This window comes from Callospermophilus lateralis, chromosome 9 (genome assembly GCF_048772815.1).
Source record: "Callospermophilus lateralis isolate mCalLat2 chromosome 9, mCalLat2.hap1, whole genome shotgun sequence".
Classification (NCBI taxonomy): Eukaryota; Metazoa; Chordata; class Mammalia; order Rodentia; family Sciuridae; genus Callospermophilus; species Callospermophilus lateralis.
In genome coordinates, this window is record NC_135313.1 from 15,286,158 (window position 1) to 15,306,511 (window position 20,354).

The 20,354-nt window shown below is 39.6% G+C and overlaps 1 protein-coding gene across 3 annotated transcripts in view; it reads left to right on the forward strand.

Annotated features, from left to right (window-relative positions):
* Positions 1 to 19,292, forward strand: part of Pax3 (paired box 3) — an 89,156-nt gene extending 69,864 nt beyond the window's left edge. For all 3 annotated transcript variants that reach the window (XM_076866087.1, XM_076866089.1, XM_076866088.1), the window contains exons 7-9: positions 607 to 821; positions 18,520 to 18,766; positions 19,258 to 19,292. In XM_076866087.1, coding sequence (XP_076722202.1) covers positions 607 to 821; positions 18,520 to 18,766; positions 19,258 to 19,292 — 497 coding nt within the window. The remainder of the gene's footprint in view (positions 1 to 606; positions 822 to 18,519; positions 18,767 to 19,257) is intronic.
* Positions 19,293 to 20,354: the final 1,062 nt, after the last annotated feature.

A 20,354-nucleotide genomic window follows, 5' to 3' on the forward strand; every position in this document is an offset into this window, starting at 1 on the left:
CCTGAAACTCTCCAATGGTTACTAACTGGGGTGGTAATACAGGGAAGGGAAGGGAAGCTTTGATAAAGTTACTATGTGTTAGCAAATAAGTAGAAGTGAACTGGGGTAATGTTGAACTGTAAGACTAAATCGATTTTGGATTAAGAATATATAGCATGCCAGGTACTTGAAACTGTGCTGTTATACTGATATGTAGGTAGTTGTACCTAAATATTATAGTACCTAATATAGTACCTAAATGAATCAAAAAGTACATTTCGATGGGAAATTTGAGGTTGCAGTCATGATATTGGTGAATTCTCACATTGATTAATAGTTTTCACTGACAAAAGAGGTTTGTAGGTGTAATGTGATTTCTGCATTCATATTCCAGGTGACTATGTCATGAGCGCATATACCAGTCATACACTTGCAAATAGCCCCAAAGACAGGTGTGACTATTTGTTGAATGATTCTGCACCTGCATGTTAGGAAACGCATTTGAAATTCACATTCCATCTGACCCATAGTTGCTACTACTGGCTTGGTGACTTGTGAACTTTTGCACTGAACCTGTTTCACTGGCCTTTAGAGGAGCTTTAGCACTGACAGCCTTCTTCATTTCAGCCGTGTCGGATCCCAGCAGCACCGTTCACAGACCTCAGCCGCTTCCTCCAAGCACCGTACACCAAAGCACTCTTCCTTCGAACCCGGACAGCAGCTCTGCTTACTGCCTCCCCAGCACCAGGCACGGATTTTCCAGCTATTCAGACAGCTTTGTGCCTCCGTCGGGGCCCTCCAACCCCATGAACCCCGCCATTGGCAATGGCCTTTCACCTCAGGTCAGTCCCATGGTTCTAGACAGAAGATTTGCTGTATACCAGAACCAAATAGTCAATTCCCCGAGGCGGTAGAATAATGAATTACCAAATTTAAACCATAATGTATTCTTTATACAAGCCACATGATTTCAGTTTTCTAGTTTCCTTTCTCTCTACCCTTCCTCCTGCTGCATCAAAAGTTGTAGCTTAGACTTAAAATCCAAGCAACTCTTAAGCTAATCGCAGAAGCTTTGTGTTTATACTGAGTTGTTAAGTCATTTGTCATGTGTCTTCTCTATCCCAGCTCTGCTTTGGTTAAGAACCTCACAAACACGGTGGGTCTTTTTTGTTGTTGTTGTTTGGTTGGTTTTTGCCTCAAATGGTATTTGGTCAGCTGATAGGGTTTTGAGCAAACCTAACTCATGAGAAAACACCAAATCTTTGACAAAACAATCGGAGAGCAAGCAGACAAGTTGGGTGGAGAGAGACCCAGCTGATGGCTATGGATCCTTGGAATGAATGAGTTATAAATGCACAAATTAGGAGAATTGCTGCTCTTTGGGAATATATAAATATTTGAATGTTGTAATTGTTTTTCTAATTTGCATTGGACTATGAGCTTTTCTTGGGAGATCACATTAATAAATTGCCTTGATAATTGCATGTCAGAGGGATGGTTAAATTTCCTACATGTGGCATCTGTCTGAGGTTGACATTATTAGCAGTTGTTTAAATACAGATCACTTGATTTTATTAGAGAGCAGTTGGCCCAGGTGGCAAGGATAGCTGCCCGCTAAATTTGGAGAAATGTCACAAAGGGGTTGCAATCTATAATTGCAATCGAGAATCTCTTCAGGGCTGAGAGTGAGAGTTTTAACAGCTTTATCTTTTCTCGACCTCTTTTTTTTCCTCCTGGTGGTTAGAAAAACAGAGAGAAGCTCAGAATGACACAAATGAAAAGTGAAAAGACAATTATACTCAATTACACACTAATCGCGGACTATCACCACCGCCTAAGCACTGAGAGGGCATTCTAATAGGCAGAAAATGAGATTTTAATGGCACAAAGGGTGGCCAAAATAACGACTCATATATCTTTGCCTTCTTCGTTTTCTTCAACTCGTGGCGTGTGTGTCTTAGAGTGGAGCTCTTGGGCTCTGCACAACGGTGATAACTCTGAGCAGCTGAAAAGTTCAAAGCCGTTGGAGTTGAAAAGAATGGATAGCAAAGGCAATGAAATAAACATTTCCGCCTAAAGGCAAAAGTTCATAAATCCTTTTTTGTAACACTAAATGTAATTAAGTTTCATAGATTCCTATAGCACATCCTGGGATTAAAAAAAGAAGTAAGGGGGCTTTAAACCTCAACTGCAAAATAACAACATGAAAACAACCAAAGTGCTTCCTACAGCACTTGAATGCATTTTATGTCTGAGGACTGGCATTTGTGAATGTGATTTTGCATGACAATCATGGGTTTATATTAATAGTTGTCTTTAAAGTGCCCACATGCATCACACAGAAGATTCTTCCACCGGTTAGAAGTAACACAGGAAGCAGTTATGTCTGCGATTTTTAACGTTAGTCTTTTAGGGCCATAGAAAAGCTTCTTATGAACATGATTTCGTTGAAAGTTTTCATAGATGTGAACTCTGACCCTAGCCACTTCTGTAAGGTGAGATGCAGGATTCCACTGGCATTTCTTAGAACTCATTTTAGTTGATCATAAGGAAAAGAACAAGAATCGGTATTCTGTAAGCGGAAACAACTAGTTTCTTGTATTATATTATCTTGGATGCAATGATAAGTTTATTATATAGGTATTACATAAGTGGAATTACTAGAACCTGAACTTCCAGCTGCTAATCCTTGACTTTAAGAAGACTGGCAGAGTTCAGAGTTGGTGGTAGAGTGGAATCATTTGATGCAAACAATGGAAAATTCTACAGGCAACTTTTTCTTACTACATCTTACATGTTACATTAATCACTTATTACCTTGCAAATATCCAGGATATTATGTGTTTTTACCACATATTTCTGCCTAAGATCCTGTGTTGTCTTAGTTCTGGTAGCATTGCTAATGAGTAAAGAAAGAGATGAATAAGATAAAATTTCTTCTTATTTCTTTAGGCAAAGTTGGAGAACAAGATAAGGAATGATTCTCTATCTCAACAAACATATTTGTAAATTAATGATGTAGAAAAAATTGGGATTGGAACTCAGGTTTCTGTAACTGTTGGAGTTTATCACTTCTCACAAATGCCTTTATGTAGACCAGAGGTGTCTATACAAGTTTTGGTTGTCGGGCTTTCTTAGTATAAAGAAAAACTGGAAGAAGGGCTGAGGCTATAGCTCAGTGGTAAAGCACTTGCCTCGCATGTGTGAGGCACTGGGTTCGATCCTCAGCACCACATACAAATAAATTTTTTTAGTCTACAACTAAAAAGAAGATGTCTAGTAACACGGTTTACCTGTTAACTAAAGAAGAGACTAAAAAAAAATAAAATAAAAAAAACCAGTGACTCTTTTGTTTATTTATACACTTACGTTTATTATAGGGATAATAGTTTATCATTTGCTTATTATAGAGAAATGCTGGTTAACATGTTGGATCAGAAGATGCCAACAAAGAATTCATGTTGCAATTGTGTTTTCTCCTTTTCCTTTTCACCTCCTCTTTTACCTGTTCCACTTCTATCTGGTCATCGGTTATACAAATGGTTCAACTAAGACCCCCAAAGATCTGGCAGCCATAAGACTAATAAGGAGGGAACTGGAACTAGATTCCAGGATTCTTGGTCTAAGATCTCATCCACCATAGCACACGCTGGAGTGAAGAGGAAAGGTTTTATGGAAAAACAGAGACAGAGGGTTTTAATCATTTAAAAAAATAATTTAGTAAACTTTAGGTTCATGTTACTTTATACTATTTTTTTGCTAAATCTAATTGCCATTAATCTCTTAACTGCTTCTAGTAATAAAAGAATTGCATGTGTTTGCATAAAGATGGAAACGAAATTTAAATATCCTTGGAGCAGGAAAAAAATTCTCCCAGAGAGGCCACTGTTAATATTTTTGCTTATCACTTTCTAGCTTTCTAGGGTCCTTTCGAGGTGGTAGTGTATATAATGTGTCTTACCTTTCCAGGTTTGGTCCCTTGATTGTAGATCTCTTCTCTGGAAGCTCCTTGACATGTTAAAAATATTTCTGCATTTTATTTGCTGTGTTCTCTGGTATCATTGAAATTGATGTATTGTTGACCATTGGAAATCATGAGTTGGGCTGTGTGTGGATCATCATCATAGACTGGACTTTCTAGTTTTTTTTTTTTTTTTTTCTGTGATGGAATTAATAGACAGCATAAAGATAGGCAGACCATTTCTCTGTATGTGTGCGTGGATAATAGTTGGTTTTCGTTTGGTGCCTCTCACGATGTATGTCTCCAGCAAAGGTTCTGTTAAAGCTCAGAAACAGTCATTTGCCAAATGGTGCTCCGTAGACATCTCCAGGCCTCTCCTCAGGGAAGGTCTCTGCTTCATGGGGGCCAAGTGGGAAACAAGGATCCAGAGTGTTCACACCTGTACAGATGGTCAGATAGTGTAGCAAGGCATTGTCCTGTACCGTGGCTGACTAAATCTCAGAATACCAAAATCAAAACAAAAACAAGAAACAATGGGAAACTTTGGTCATACCCTTCCTTGAGTTGCTGAAAGTAGTACCAGGGCAACTTAATTGTTGGCAATTTTTCTTTGTTATTAAGCAATCAGCAACTATCTGGGGAGCATCCCCATTTTACTTGTGGGAAAATTGAGGCCCACAGTCATCTATCTAAATGACAGAACGAGTTCTTGGCGGGGTTAAGCACCAAACCTATCTTCCATTTGTTACTAATTCTTCTGTGAACACAAAATACATTTAAAATAATTTTTTTTAAAAGTTCCTCAAATTACATATTTTTCATTTCTGGTCTCTACCAAAGGATGCATAACGTTCTGAGAAGCTTTCTGTGACTCTGGTACTGACATTTGACCTGATTTTCCTTCAAAGGTGGTGGGAGGGCTTCACAAATGGAGGGCTGGGCTTCCAGTCCCTCCAAAGCTGGATCCAAGAGGGGCTACCTGAGGAGAGATCTTCAGTGATGGGTGAGGTGGGTGATTGGCTATAAACCCCCCATATTTTCTACTTTCTCAGAATAGCTGTCTGAACTACATGTTCTTTTATTGTAGGGACAACACAGAATATGGGGAAATAGAAACCTATTTCTCCTTCATCCTCAGACAGTGTGTTTCCAGCACCTTTCAGCATGTGCAGGAGGGACAGGGAATGGTCTTGGAATATGGAGTGCCGGGAAATGCTACCATATGCTTAAGACATGAGACTAATTAACATTTGGCTCATATTCTTCTAATTAACTTTCCTAGGCAAGAAATATGACCCACACTGCTCTCCTACCCCCAGACACACATAGCCAAACCCCCCAAACAAGACCAATGAAATTAACAAACTTTTATCATTTCACGCCCCACCTCCACCCTCCTTCAACAAACTCCACAGTTCCTTAGTGACGGCTTCTAGGGATTTCTTGAGTGAAAAATAGTATCAGTGGATTCCATGCTCCTGGGCAGCCTTTCTATTGTTCTGCAGTATACAAAATTGGGGCCACTTGAATTTAGGGTTCATCAACCATTGCAAATGATTCTTCAAATGTTTTGGGTTTGGTAAAACCTGAAACACATTTCTGCCAAGCACTTTTCCTCCTTAATTTTTCAAACTGTGTATTTTAGGGAAAATTTGATCCATATGGTTTTGATTCATTTACTCTTATATCGTTGACATTTTTTTTTTTCCTACGGAGCCATTTGATACCCAAGAAGCTTTCGGAGCCCTTCCTACACCCATTTAAAGCCTTTTCCTTCTTAAAAAGAGGAAGTCCTGTTTGCAACCTCAGAGGCCATAAATTTTGAGTACCTCTCAATTCAGCAATACTTAAAAATACATTTGGTATAAATCTGGATTATTATGAACACATTTTATGTTTAGACCATACGGGCAGATTTTAGTTTCTAGTTTATGAGTGAAACCAATGAAAATATAAAAATAGGCTTAAATTACAAAAAAAAAGGTTTTGTTTTAAAGAACGTTTAACTGTTATTTTTTTAACTGATATTAATAAATCCCCATAGTAAGAGCTATGCTCAGAGGCCTCATTTGAATTTTGTCCAGATCTTGGGTAAGATGTAATTGAATAACCAGTACACCTGTCCTATTTCATGGATAATCTAGAGGAAAAGAAAAAAGTCTCATAAAGATTTGTGTACCAGGCTTGAAAATGTTTGAATGTTTGCTTGCCGCTCAGCACCTCAGGAACAAAGAATAGGTCTGCAGATCTCATCAAGTTTATTGACCATTCGTCTAAGTCTGGTTGAATCCTCACGACCGACCGTGGGGGATTGAGATGCCCTCCCTGGAATAGACCCAGAAAGAGCAGAGAGATCTTTACTAACGAGACTGTGGTTAATGGCAGAAGACGCCAGGATCAACTTCTGTTCTTATTCACATCTTACAAAAGAAAACCTTTAACTCAACCACCCATCCAGTTGCCTTTAAAGAATAATATTAAAATTGAGATTATTAGTGTGTAATGTATGTAAATTGCATATTTGGTGTCAGCTACGCTTATTAGGCGGCTTCTCCATTTCATGCATATATGTATTAGACTATCCTGGTTCCATTTCAAATTAGATTTCAGTTGCTCAGCACAGTTTCTTTTGACAAACATTTGTTAATCCTGAAACTTATTAGGGAGAAGCAGTTAAGTGTTAATATGTGTACACAAAACTCGAGACTGCTTTTGATTTTCCTTGTCGTTTTTTGGACCACAGTGTTAACAAATGATCTCAAATTCTTTAGCTGCAAGGCAAGATGATGGTTGTTTGTCTATCCAAGATGTAAGGAAGGGATGCATTCATTAAAAACGGACTATTAAAAATGGTCGTCTTGGGTACTTTTCTGTTTCTATGTTTGGGTGAAGGTCCTTTTCACCACCCATGCAAAAGCCTTGTCTTCTCTTGTACTGTTGATTCAGGTAAAAGCAGTAGGGTTTACCCTGATGTTGCGGCCAGCTCCTGTTTCAAGAGAGAAATTTTTCTGACATCTTTGGGCACACATCCAGGAGCTATTTGCTGCTGGTCTTGTGGGTCAGCCATTTGTTTTGTCCATTTGACAAATCCCATGCCCTTTTGCCCACCTTTTATCATTGCGAAGAACCAGATGAGCAGGTGGCTGGCCACCAACCCATTTCCCAAAGGAGGCCCTTCCTTCCCTTTACAGTTTCCAGAAATTCATCTGTGGAAGAAAGAGGAGTGATTTTGATTAAAGAGATTTGTTGGGTGTCAAACAAAGCTGGGTCAGACATTCCGGACCAAAGCGGCAGCTTCTCAAAAGCTCCAGGGTCATTTTGTTTCTTTCTTAGAGCAGCTCACGAGCTCATTACCAGGGCTTGAGGAATCTTACACGTTCACAAAGGTTCAATGATGTTTACAAACATAAATGAGCCTGTTCCAGCTACATCCGAAGAACCCTGGGCACTTTGCATGTGTCCAGTCTGCCATGCTGTGCTTTTGAAACAGAGAAAACCATTCTTGAAAAGCCTTGATTTTCCATTTGTAGAATTCACAGACTGGGATGGACCTAGTGCCTTTGGTTTGTTCTGAAGGCTGTGGTTGCTACCCTTAAGGAATATGAGGAGAGCCCCGCTTTATAAAAGTAGGCTTTGGCTGTGGCCTCCTGAGTTAGTTAGTAACCTGGAGGATTCTGAGAGTAGCAGTGACTTGGACCAAATCTCCTTTTTGCAGACAGGGAGAAAGCAGCAACCGATCACTGCATCTCACATCATGCCACTGAAGAGAGCCACAAGAAAATTTTTTCCTGCTGCATTAACTGTTTTGTGTGTGTGTCTGTCGAGTTGATTTAAATAGAAATGGTGTCAGCTTTACTCTTCTGTGCATTGGGCCAATCAACTGCAATGACCCCATGGTGTTTAGGCTCATTTAAATCCCTCCAGCCATTGAGGAGAAAAAAAAAAAAAAATTGGAGTGTGATTGCTTAGTTTATATCTAAGCTACTAGAATAGTGTTTTTTTTTTTTTTTTTGTAGTCAGTAATATACAGAAAAGTTGTGGTAGATTCTAGGGCAAGGCCAATGGTCTGAATCAACCCTTTATATTTGGTTGGAATGCAATGTAAAGCTTTTAATTTATTACTGCATTTGCAAAATGGCAATATCTACAGAAATCTGAATACTTGCATATTTATTCAATTAGGGGCTGAATGTGTGCTTTGTACTGTGGACACAGGAGACTTGATTCAGTCATTAGTTGTGTACTATTTTTTGTTGTGTTTTTTTCCCCCTCTAAAGAATCTGTTTCTGCAAAACAGTCTGGGTTTCATCAGAGGTGTATGTTTTTCAAAGTATAGTACTTAAAAATTACTCTTGACGTTTAGCTTGAGGTCAGTAAACAAGAGTTTCTTGGATTAGTGATTCCATTGTCCCTGCTGATGATCAATGGAAAGATGGCAAACTGGGAGGCCTTTGAGATAGTGCTGTTTCAAAACTATGCAATTATGCTTTTGTTTTTAATTGGCACAAGTATTTAGGGGTACAGTGTGACATTACAATACACGTAATGATCCAATCAGGGTAATTGGAGTATTTATCACCTCATGCTACATGATTTCTTTTGTTGTTAACATTCAAAATTTCTCTACCTGCTAGTTTGAAATATTTAACTAAGTCAGCCATAGTTGTCCTACTGTGCTGTGGAACATTACAAGTTATTCCTCCTATTCAGCTCTGTGTCTGTCTCCATTAACTATCCTCTCTCTATTCCTCCCTCCCAACACCCTCCCCAAGCCTCTGCTAATCCCTATTTTATTCTCTACTTCTTTGAGATCAACTTTTGAGCTCCCACATACAAGTGAGAGGTATGTTCTTTGTCTTTCTGTGCCTGACTTATTTTGCTTAATATTAGAGCCAGTGCCTTTTGTAGGATCCCAGGGTGGTATTTCTACATCGAAGGGGTTATTTCTTAGCTGTGGGATGGCTATGAAGCTAACTCTCAGGCTGAGCTAATGAAGGAGGCAAGTATTATTTAAAGAAATGACTGTTGTTGTTTTTTTTTCTTACAAAATCCTGATGTCTCATTTTGGGCAGCTTACACTTAAAAAATTCAGTTAAATGATTGCATCTGTTCTGGGATTCATAAATGCCCCCTCTGGAACTGATCCTCTGTGTGACTCCTTGGGAAAAATTCCAGCGCAGGGTCTACTTGTCCTTCCCTAGCTCTTGCAGGCAAAATTTCTTATTCTATCTTCTATGATGCCACATTACTATCTTTACATCTTGTTAAGACATATCATACATGGTACTGTATTATTATGCCTCCATTCCCAGTCCCTTTGACACTTAGCTTCAAGAGGAATAAAACTGTATTGTAATTATCTTTGAGCACCCAGAAGCCAAACTGAACCTCATAATAAAGACTTTTTTTTTCCCCCCAAAATGGGCTTTTTGGTACAGTGGTTTGGGGAAAAAGTATTCCGAATGCACAATTGGAAGTCACAATCATATGCCTTTATCTGTCAGGGTCCTGGTGCCTACTAAAGGCTCTGACAAGTCCTGAAGTATGGAAAACTGTTTAATTTTGTTTAACTCAGCATTCTCCAACTTGATCGTGCAGCCCTTTTGTTGAATTCCACACTCTCAAGGTTTTCCTTAGATAAGGCAGTTTAAACTATTTAGATAAGGAAAATAAGGGAGAAAAGAAAGAGAATTTTCATCGGATTCGGTGGCTTCTGCCTGTAATCCCAGTGACTCAGGAGGCTGAGGCAGGAGGATTGGTCATTGGAGTCCAGCCTTGGCAACTTACTGAGAACCTGTCTCAAAAAAAAAAATAAAAAAAATAAAAAGAACTAGAAATGCAGCTCAGTGGTAAGATGCCCCTGATTCAATCTCAGCATGATAGTGGAGAGGGGAGGGAGAGAGAAAGAAATTCTTCTTTAGTGGTGAATTGGCTGCAGCATGGGTGCAAGTCAAGGATCTGAAGAGAGGTTCAAGGTCAAAAGCACTGGATTCCAAGCTACCCACTAGCTCAGCTGAGTTGTTCAAGCCATCTCATCTTCTGTTTCACTTTCTTGCTAAACCTGGAAAATCTTGAAAAGAATTGTCCCATACAACTATATTGAGGAACACAGGTCCCAGCCATTTAAAGTGATTTTTGTTAAAGTAAGGATTGTATTATTGTTTATTTAAAATTATCACGCAAACCTCTGACCAAAAAAAAAAAAAAAAAAAAAAAAGCCAACCCCCCAAAAAACAAAGCCCTTTTGCTTGTCTCCAACAAACAAAGCAAATGTGAAAACAGTGACATAGAAGGAAAGGCAGACTCTTGGTGACTAGAGGTATTTGCAAGAATTCCACGGAGGCAGCTTAAAGACTCCAACTGATGTTCATTCAGAGGCAGTCATTTTAGTGCTAGGATAAGATAGTCCCCATAAATACAATGCTCTAAAACTGGTTATATTTGAATCACTATGATAATAATAATATGAGAACCCACCACAGTAAAAACAAGAGCTAAGGGTGGGGAGCGAGCCGGCTGACCTACTGTTGCCAATTCTTGGTTTTATTGCAATTTAATATTGACATAAAGACATTAAAACATGCCACCCATCTTCTATAATACAAAATTCTGGATTAGAACACAAAGCATGATACCTAGCCTCACAGACAAGAGAATCTGGAGCCCAGAAGTGCTTCCCTCTCACCAGAGAAGGACAACGGGTGCGATAGAAAGGTTCTGGACAAGAAGGGATGGTGTAAGTGATTTTGAGTTAACAATTGGGGAGCACTCTCTCTCCCTTTTTTCCTTTTTTTGTGATGATGAGGATTGGACTCAGGGCCTTGTGTGTGTGAGGCAAGCACTCTGCCAGCAGAGCTATCTCCCCAGCCCTTGGGGAGCATTCTTTTAATCACAAGATTACAAAAATTTTATCTTGTTCCTATCTACAGGAACAGACTTCAATTTCTGCAGATCAAAGACCTACAGAACTGGCTTTGCTGAGGGCCCGTATATTTCCCAACGAGGTAGGGTTGCCTGTGCAAATTTAGGATTAGGAATACCAATAGGTTTTCATGTGGCAAAAGACAACAAGCAGCATTCTTGGTGCAATTGGATGTGGGGCGGAATTAAGGTAGATAGGATTTATACCCAGTTGCACAGTTGCTTCTGGTTCCTGGCAGACTGTGCCCTCAGCTGTGTTCTCACATTTGGAGAGCTGCTACAGGTTTCAGGCATTTTCAATGAATGCTCATTCCACTTTCTCCAAAAGCCTGTGAAAGAGATCCCAGTGCATTTCCCATAAGACCATGTGTATTCTTAGACTTTTGCAAGACTGTCTTCTACCTTCCCTGGTTAGAAATACATATATATTTTTTCCTGACATCTACTGATTGGTAGTACCCTTAAACCAGCATTATTTAGTCTTTTCAATGGTTTTTTATTTTTATTTTTCCTGTATCTTAAGGATGCACCTTCCTTCCCATGAAGAGAAAGGTGGCAGGGTATTTTTTGGGGTAGTCTTCTGGTATTTGGTAGATGGACTCTTGTGACATTGACTTTGGGCCACCATGGAAATATTTGCCTATATGGTCTGAATGAAAGAAAAAATTTCCTTGTTGAGTTGGGAAACTATTTTCCTCCTTCAGTAGGTCAGAATGTCTGCCTTCTATGCTGTTGGATTGCTGAGTGGAGAGGAATGTTTTAGGGGAAAAGGAATATGGTGTGGCCCAACATTCTCAGCTTGAGGAGGGCAGAGCTGAAGCCCTTCTTGCTAAAAGGCCACATGCATCTCTGGTTTGTGATGTTGCTTGTGAGTCTCAGTCAGAGCTGCACAGTTAACATTCAACAAGGTTTGCATCAAAGAATGATCATCAAGGTGAATCAGTTCTGCATTTCCTTAAATGTAGGTTTAATTTATGGATAATTAGAAATTTTAAAATAGCAGCTCATTCAAGTATTGTGGGATGCCCAAGCATAGGACCTGTTCCTTTCTGTATTTAGAATCCTAAGTCCCAAAGGGTCAATTAATATTGAGCAAACATGTCTGAAGTAGTCATGAAATGAAACCAAGATATATGTTTGATTTTCCACAGTCATGTTCTCAGATGGGTTTTTGAAACAGTGATGGGTTTGAGTGCATACTCTTTACAGGGCTACTGTGTTTGGGAGCAATTTCCTTAAAGGAGGAGAGTTAACAGCAGGTAATGTCATTCCTCCCCGAAAGAGTTTGAGACTCTGCTTAAGTGATGAATGGGGGTATCTGACCCACATCTGTTTTACATTAGCATGGAACATTGCCCTGACGTCCTTAGGAGCATTTGTCAAGATTCCCTGGACAGAGCTTCTGTAAATTACATGCTGCAAATGTGTCAGGGTCAGATAAGAGGATATCATTAACTCCCCCAAGTTTACTCAGGGCTCCATCAGTCCATCTTAATGTGCTCTGGGCCAACGATTTTTCCTTGAGCCATTTTCTTATACTTTTTCATTCATAGGAGAAAAAAAAATGTGTATGGTGTACCCCCAAAATTGCACATGTTCTTTTCTCATAAATCATATTAATTGTAGACATGGTCTCAAAGCACATTAAATGCAGGCATGCGTAAATGAATTAAAACATATGAGAATTTTATTATGACCATGATGGATCTAACATAGTCAAATACCCATTGTATTAACTGGGCATACTTTTTCATTTAGGTGGAATGAGCTTTTTCTTAGGGTGCTTTGTTGTACTGATAATAGGTAGATGTGTTCATCACTTGTTAGAAGTGAACTTAGTATGTATATATATGTATATACACACACATACATACATACAGTCAAAAATCTCTTGCAAGGAATTTCTCTGCTAATTATTTGTCTAAATTTGTATTTCAGTCATCAGAACCTGAAGAATATTGCTGGGCTGGGGATGTAGCTCAGTGGTGGGGAGCACCTGCCTGATATGCATAAGGCCCCAGGTTTGAACCCCAGTACCACAAAAACAAATACCCCAACCAAACAAAAACCCAGAAAAATAAAAGGAAATAAAAAACTAATATTGCTAAAAAATTAACTTTTTAGCTCTATTATAGATACACTAAGAAATTGGTAAGATAAAAGTTATTTCCGTAATAGTCCAGAGAGATGAACACACATATATTTTGTGGCATTTAACTGAGACAGTTCTTACTGTACTCTTGACAAATGCAGCTGGGAAATGTATTCTGCATATGAACCACACTTGTCTGGTACTCAGGCCCTTTCATCGTGCATTAAACAAGCTACTTGCAAAATGTGGACTAAGGATTTAAATGGAAAACAACAACAACCACCACCACCAAGGAATGACTTGGCTGGGTGTTTTGCCTGCACTGCCTTTCTCTCTGGTTAGGTAAAGGTCAGTCCTGCCCGTTCTCTAACTCTCAAGATGGGTGAGAAGGTCACCATACATACCTTAAGAGAAAGTTCTGCCTTCAGGCAACTTCCCTCTTACAGCTTTCAAACAGACAGGACCAAAAATCTAATTATTTTGATGCTAATCAACTGCAGGATAATTCCTAAGGCATTTGAACCTGAAGACATTTTTAGGAAAGTCTCAGTTGTTTAAATGGAGGCTTTTCAGTCCCAAAAACATAGTCAATGAAATTTAACCATCCAGTGACACCCCTATTGGCAAAAAGCACTTGTTAAACATTTGATTTTTTTGGGGGGGTCTGGTTGTGGGAATAAATTATATCTAAAGAAAAAAAATACATAGTAGACTTTTGAGGGAAGGGCGGAGGGCTAGAAAGTCCCTATATATCATGCAAAGCGGGTGTTTAAAAAAAAAAACAAAAACTGTGCTATTAAATGTTAAACCAGAAGAACATCTGCTCATTTAAGAACAAGAAAGAAAATAAAGACAGGGACCAAGATTCCTGCAAAGGGGAAAGAAGCGTCCAGGAGCACACCCTAATTTGCTAAGTCATGTTAGATTTCGGATAAATTCAGAGCACTTTCAACGGACGGCAAAACCGTAACACTTGTGCCAAGACAAATATTTTCCAGACACATCATTTTCAATGTAAATCTTAATTTGGCCCATAGTTTTTTTTATCTTTTATATTTAATCTTACAATAGGAAAATTAATTCAAGAGAAATACGGCATGAAGCAATTGTAAAGAGTTAGTTTTTCCTGAACCATATAATCTTCCAATCAAGATATAAACAACCTATTTGGAATTCTGAAACTTGAGAATGAGTTTAAAGAGATCTTCAGAAAATGTCTCTAATAATGGTAACGACAGAGGAAACTGGCAGAAGAATTGTGAGCCTCAGAGTCCAAGGCTCTGAATTTGTTTTTCACATTCATCCCTGCAACAATTAGCTGCGTCTGGGGTAACAGTTCTGAAAAATGCCTAATAGATTTTTTTTCCCCCATATGCTTTGATTAAGAGCTGTACAAAACTAAAAGTAAAAACAGCCAAAGAGTCCCCTGGTCCTTTTCTGATGGGACACCAGAGACCTTTATTTAAAGGAAGGCTCTTTGTGTTTGCTGCATTCGTAGATCTCCTTGGCATCTCATAAGGATGTGGTCAGCCTTCAAGAGGCAGAACAGAGTATCCTTGAATTTGTTTCATTTCCTTTGAAATTGTTTATGAAAACCAGGCAATTGTGCTTTCTTCCTACCCCCAATTTTTTACAAAAACAAACAAACAGAAAAAAATGCCAGCCCTGTAGGAGAAATATCTTGCTGAGGATTTGAGAGGGGATAAAGTTCACTTCACAACAAATGGAGATTTTATTTTAGGCTTTGAATAATCAATTGCTGCAGGAATAGCATGTATGAAAGAAATCCTGACAAAATTCCTAGAAAGAAAATATATTGGGGTGACACTCTATAACCGTATCGGAGAGTTCGAAGAAATTCATTTACCGACTTCTTTGTGTGCAAAAAGAAATTTCCATAGCTTCCCTTGAAGCACATGAAATAAGAAATAGCTTTTAAAGAAACATACATAAAAGTGTAAGGGGACCCTTCCACAGAGATTTGAGGTTTTAAATTATGCTAGGGGAAAGTAATGCATTTTTTTATTGATATATTCACTCTCTGTCCCTCAGACTTTTAACTTTTAAATGACAGATTATGAAAATGGTGTATTTCTCAAGTTTTTAAAAAATTTTTTTTTGTGCAAAATATTGAAGTAGTTCACATGATAGTTATTTATTAATTTCAATTTCAGACCAAATGGGGGAGGGATTAATGTCCCATTCCCTATCCTTATACAAATTTTAAGATAGTGATTGTATCAATATGTGAAAATCATAGTATAGGTAGGCATTTGTGGGAGAATGTCTTGTCTCTGGGACCAAAGATGTCTGGTCCCCAGTCCTCATCCTCCCCGGCATTGGCCACTGTTGATACTGGGCGATGGGGCCAAGGGCTCTTGCTGAAGTGGGAGCCCTTGATGGGTTTTAAAGTCACTCTGCCTGGGGACTTTTGAGGAACTAACAAATATGGCCTTGAAGATAGTCCTGTATCTCTACCATCCCCCAAAAGACCTATACCAAGGTCTCAAAGTTAAATTCTGCCCTAAAAATTTTTCAAAAACAGCAACTACAAAAAGTTGCTAAATGAACATCCCTATTAGCTGATTTTCTAGCCTTTAGGAAGAACTTGTTTGTTCTTTTTTAGGATGCTCCTTGTTCTTGTTTTCTCCCCATAGATGAAGTTATTGCTGCATTCAAAATTACGCAAATGAGAAGTATGTGGCAGGGGATTAAAAGAAATTTATCACAAAAATGTACATATATAGCTCATGGGAGAGTGCGCATGTTCTCAATAAAATCCTGCTCTGAGCTGTTCAGCTATAACACTACTTAGAATATCCCATTTCTTCCTTAAAGTGACATACCATGAACTGAGTTTCAAATAAATATCTTCAGGAAGGATACTATTAATTTAAAATACATTTCTCTTTTATCTATTGCCACCAGTATTTTTCTTCTATAGACTGATGAATTCATAAGTCTGCTTTTTAAAAATTTAATACAGCTTACTTACAGCAAAATATTTTCCCTTTATCATTTTCTCCTTTCATTAAAAAAAGACACATTTTCTGTATTCTTATTTTTTTCTGATTCTTGCTCATCATATCAGCACACAAATATGTGTTCCTTGATTTGAAAGAAGTGTATTTGGCACTAAACAACCTTGGTTTAAAAGACTTTAAAAATAGAGGTACCTACTCTGAGCCAAGATAATGTATTTAGTATTTAGCCAAGATAATGTATTAGTAGCAAGTGAAGTTTATGAATTTTTTCATCTGCACAATGTATAATTATCTGTATTGTTATTGAGATGAACTGGCATTAGGTTCTTCTTTTAATGACAAATAATTTAAAAAGTGGGTTTCTTATAGCTGCTAACTAAAAGATTTTCAGGCATTGAAGGAATTGGCTTAGTGTTTACACATACCCAGCATCATATAAAACTCCACTTATGGGACTTTGTGAATTTTCCAAGTTTACACTGTAAAATTATCTGTAGAAGCTCAAGAAAGATAATTTGAGTGGAGGCAGAGGTGGTAGTGGTGGTGGAGGTGGTGGTGGTGGTGGTGGTGGTGGAGGAGGAGGAGGAGGAGGAGGAGGAGGAGGAAGAGGAGGAGGAGGAGGAGGAGGAAGGGCAGGAATTACAACCCATGTAGGTGGGAGAAGATCCTGAAGTCATTCTTCCTGAAGCTGTGCATCCTATTGATACTTTATTGTGTGCCTTTCACTTTCCTGCAATCTCATAAAACTGTGCTTTGCTGCCAATCTCCATTTTTGAGAATATAACTACTTTTCAGACATTTCAAAAGAGCTCTTTCACTGCATATCTCAAGAAAATGTAAATCCCTGGAATATCTTTCAAAATTTGGACACACTGTTGCTTTACCACACCCTCCCACCTTCCCACCTGTGTGTACATGCAATAATGCCAAGGAAATGGAGGTCAGCCTGCTAGAGGAGAAAGAGGATAACCTGCAGAAGTTGATGAATGTCCCCCCTCCCCTGGTCTCTTGGGGCTCATTGAAGATGGATGGGTTAAAAGCTTTTGTTCAGGAAGAATTTGTTTGGCTGTAAGATTATGCAAACCTTTCCCAAAGGAAGCCATGGAATCCCAGATTTTGAATTGAGTTAGGATGCGTTTGGGATGCAAGACCCACAGCCCTGCCCCACTGGAGCTCTTGCCCCCAGGGTTCTGCTGCCTGAATTAGCACCAGCGCCTGCAGTCAGAGCTGGGCTTTCCTTTCTGCAGGAGGGTTATGGACATGTCGTGCAGTTGTGGACCCCAGTGGTTAAATATTTTGCCATCACTGTGTTTTCTGGGGGCTCTTCACTCAGCAGATTTATTTTGCTGTTGCTTTTATGGGAAAAAAAAAATCACTTCCTCTTTTGTGTGGCCATTTTCCAGCTGCAAAATTAATTATCCACTTACTTCCACAACAGGAGGTGTTGCAAGGGTCAGTGAGTTTGAGTTTGGGAACACTTCATTCAGCTGATCTGAAAGGTGTTCCTCTGTTATCACTTTTTTTTTTTTCTTTTGTCTTTTAGGTTGTCTTACTCACCAGGGTCATTTAAAAAAAAAAACAAAAACTGAACTTTAAAGAACATGTTTGCTTTTCTGGCTTGTCTTTTAACACGTCTTATCTGGGCATCATTGGTTAGAGAAGAAAGGAGTGTTTAGGTAACAAGGCAGACGTTTTGCTTGGAGAATCTTTTCCCACTGGTTCACATAGCACTGGGTGGGTCCTGAGTGTTGTGCTGGGTTGGGTGTAGAGAGGCAGCAGGCTGCACCCCTCAGAGGTCTCAGTGTGGCAGCCCAGCAACCAAGACCCTGTGGGAGGGACGAGGAATGCTCAAGGAAGCCTCAGGGAAGGAAAGCATACTCAAGACAAGGGGAGAATGTTTCTTGAGACAGGGTGGAAAGACACAAGTCTCAAAACACCCCTACACAAAACCCTGATTTGGATTCATGTAACTTTTTTTTTCTTTTGCACTACTAAGGATTGAACCCAGGGCCCCGTGCAAGCTAGGCAAGTAGCCTGCCACAGAGCTGTGCCCCCCAGCCCTCACTTTTTAAACTTTCATTTTTGAGTGCTGGGGATCAAATCCAGAGCCTAACACATGCTTGGCAAATGCTCTAAAACTTCTAAAAATAAGCAAATGCGTATTTTAAATGATATAGGAAACCTCCAGATGGGATACATAGTCAGACATTTTTCTATAGGAACAGACATAATTTCTCCCTGTCTCTGTCCCTTCTTTTCTTTCCTTTGAAATTCCAGTCTGATTTTATCACGGGGACATAGTGTAATCTCCCCTGTCTCTCTTCCTCCTCTCCTTCCTCCTTGTCCTTTTCCCTCCCTTCTCCCTCCCCACCCCCTTTCTCTCTGAAACTGCAATCAGATGTTATCATTGGGTATGATGTAATATCGCTGCCACTTTGAATTGAGGTCACAGTCTTAGGAATAGCTCTTTAACAGATTTCCAAAGAAAGAAAAATAGGACGTGCGAGTGATTCTTTCAGCTCTGGGCTACTGTCTGGTGCTCCGTCCGTGCTGATGTCTTCTAACTTGACTGTCTCTTTTAGGTAATGGGACTCCTGACCAACCATGGCGGGGTACCTCATCAGCCTCAGACCGATTATGCGCTCTCCCCTCTCACTGGGGGCCTGGAACCTACCACCACGGTGTCGGCCAGCTGCAGTCAGAGACTAGACCATATGAAGAGCTTGGACAGTCTGCCAACATCTCAGTCCTATTGTCCACCCACCTATAGCACCACAGGCTACAGTATGGACCCTGTCACAGGCTACCAATATGGGCAGTACGGACAAAGTAAGCCTTGGACTTTCTAGGGGGTGATCACTCCTGGAAGGGAGATAAATTCACCTTTTGCTTAAGAAGGGGGAGCGTAAGGCATCATTAAGCCTTGCGTCCCGGTACCAATTTTGTGGCGAGACCAGCTGATTGTTCTAGTAAGGGCTCCCTTACATAATTATTTTCTTAACTGAGGCCCACAACATCTTGTGGTTATTAATTGCTGAGACATAAAACCTGATTGCCAGTAGGTAAAACATGAGGGTTGGCCAAGATGAAATAACCCCTGGCATTACAAACACATGTTCTTAATGAGGTCAGCTCAAGGATCACATGGGGTATAATCCCAGGGACACAGAGTCATGTCAAACTTGTCTCAGGAATAAAAATATTAGTCTCAATCCTTTGATACCACGGTATTAAGTATGACATTGTCAGCCTGTAGCTGATACTGCCCCTTACTGTGAATTGTCCCAGCATGACCTAAAAAGCTGCATGTTTCCTCACAGGTGCCTTTCATTATCTCAAGCCAGATATTGCATAAACGAACTGTCCACTTGGAGCTAAAACTGGCCCTGCTTCTGGTCTCCACAGCCTAGACGTGAAGAGTCTTCTCAGAAAAAAAAAAAAAAAAAAAAAAAAAAAAATTCATCCTTTGGGGGAGGTGGAGGCAAAGAGCAGCAATTGATTTTCTTTCTGCAAAAGTTGGTTTCAGCTTCTTTTGAACAGGATGGATGACTGCAGTGGAGAAGACAAGGACCTGGAGCCACAAAGGACTCAAGCGACATTTCAAAACAATGGCTCAACCTGACTACAAATCAAAATATGCCAACTCTTTATTGCTGATGATCAAGGAGCTCAAACATTCCATTATGTGTGTGTATGTGTGTTTATCTGGGACTCGTGGACTGTTTTGAGCAAGCAGAATGTTCTAAAGTGTATTCGGAGGAAACTCTGTAACAGGTTTGATGTCCAAGGCTGACGCTTCGGCGACTTTAAAACTGCTCACTTATCGAAGCAGGAAAGGAGGAATCCCTGACTTGTACACACTGGAAATTAATCTAAAAATAAAGGCCACCATATTTTAGGAAGCTAGACTAGCTGTAAAGGACCTCTCGAATAATAAATTATTTGTTATCATATCCTCGTTTAGAATCTAGTTGTCAATAAATGTCCCGGACACGTTTTGCCAACAGGATGTGAGATGACAGGAAGAAAAGCTTGTTTTTCTTTTCCGGTGTGGGGAGAGGTGTATGACATTTTTCCAATTCACCTTCATTTGGAAGCCAACCCGGGCAGGGGGAGGGCACGGCCAAGTGACGTGCGTCACATACCTGCTTTTCCGTGTGCAATACTGTGTACCTCACAGACACTCTGGCCACGGCCAGAGTGATAGAAATGAAACCAGAACTATATTTTTGCAGGGGCTTTTATTTTTGCAGCCCGGAATTCATTGTGGTAGAATGCAGTGATGTTTGCCATTTGCTGAACAACCCACACCCGGCTTGCTCCTTTTGATTAGAGACCGTGTCAGAGAATAGTGCTTTTTAAAATGATGACGTTTACATTCTTCTCTTTTCTATGAAAGGCAGGGCAAGAGCAGAAA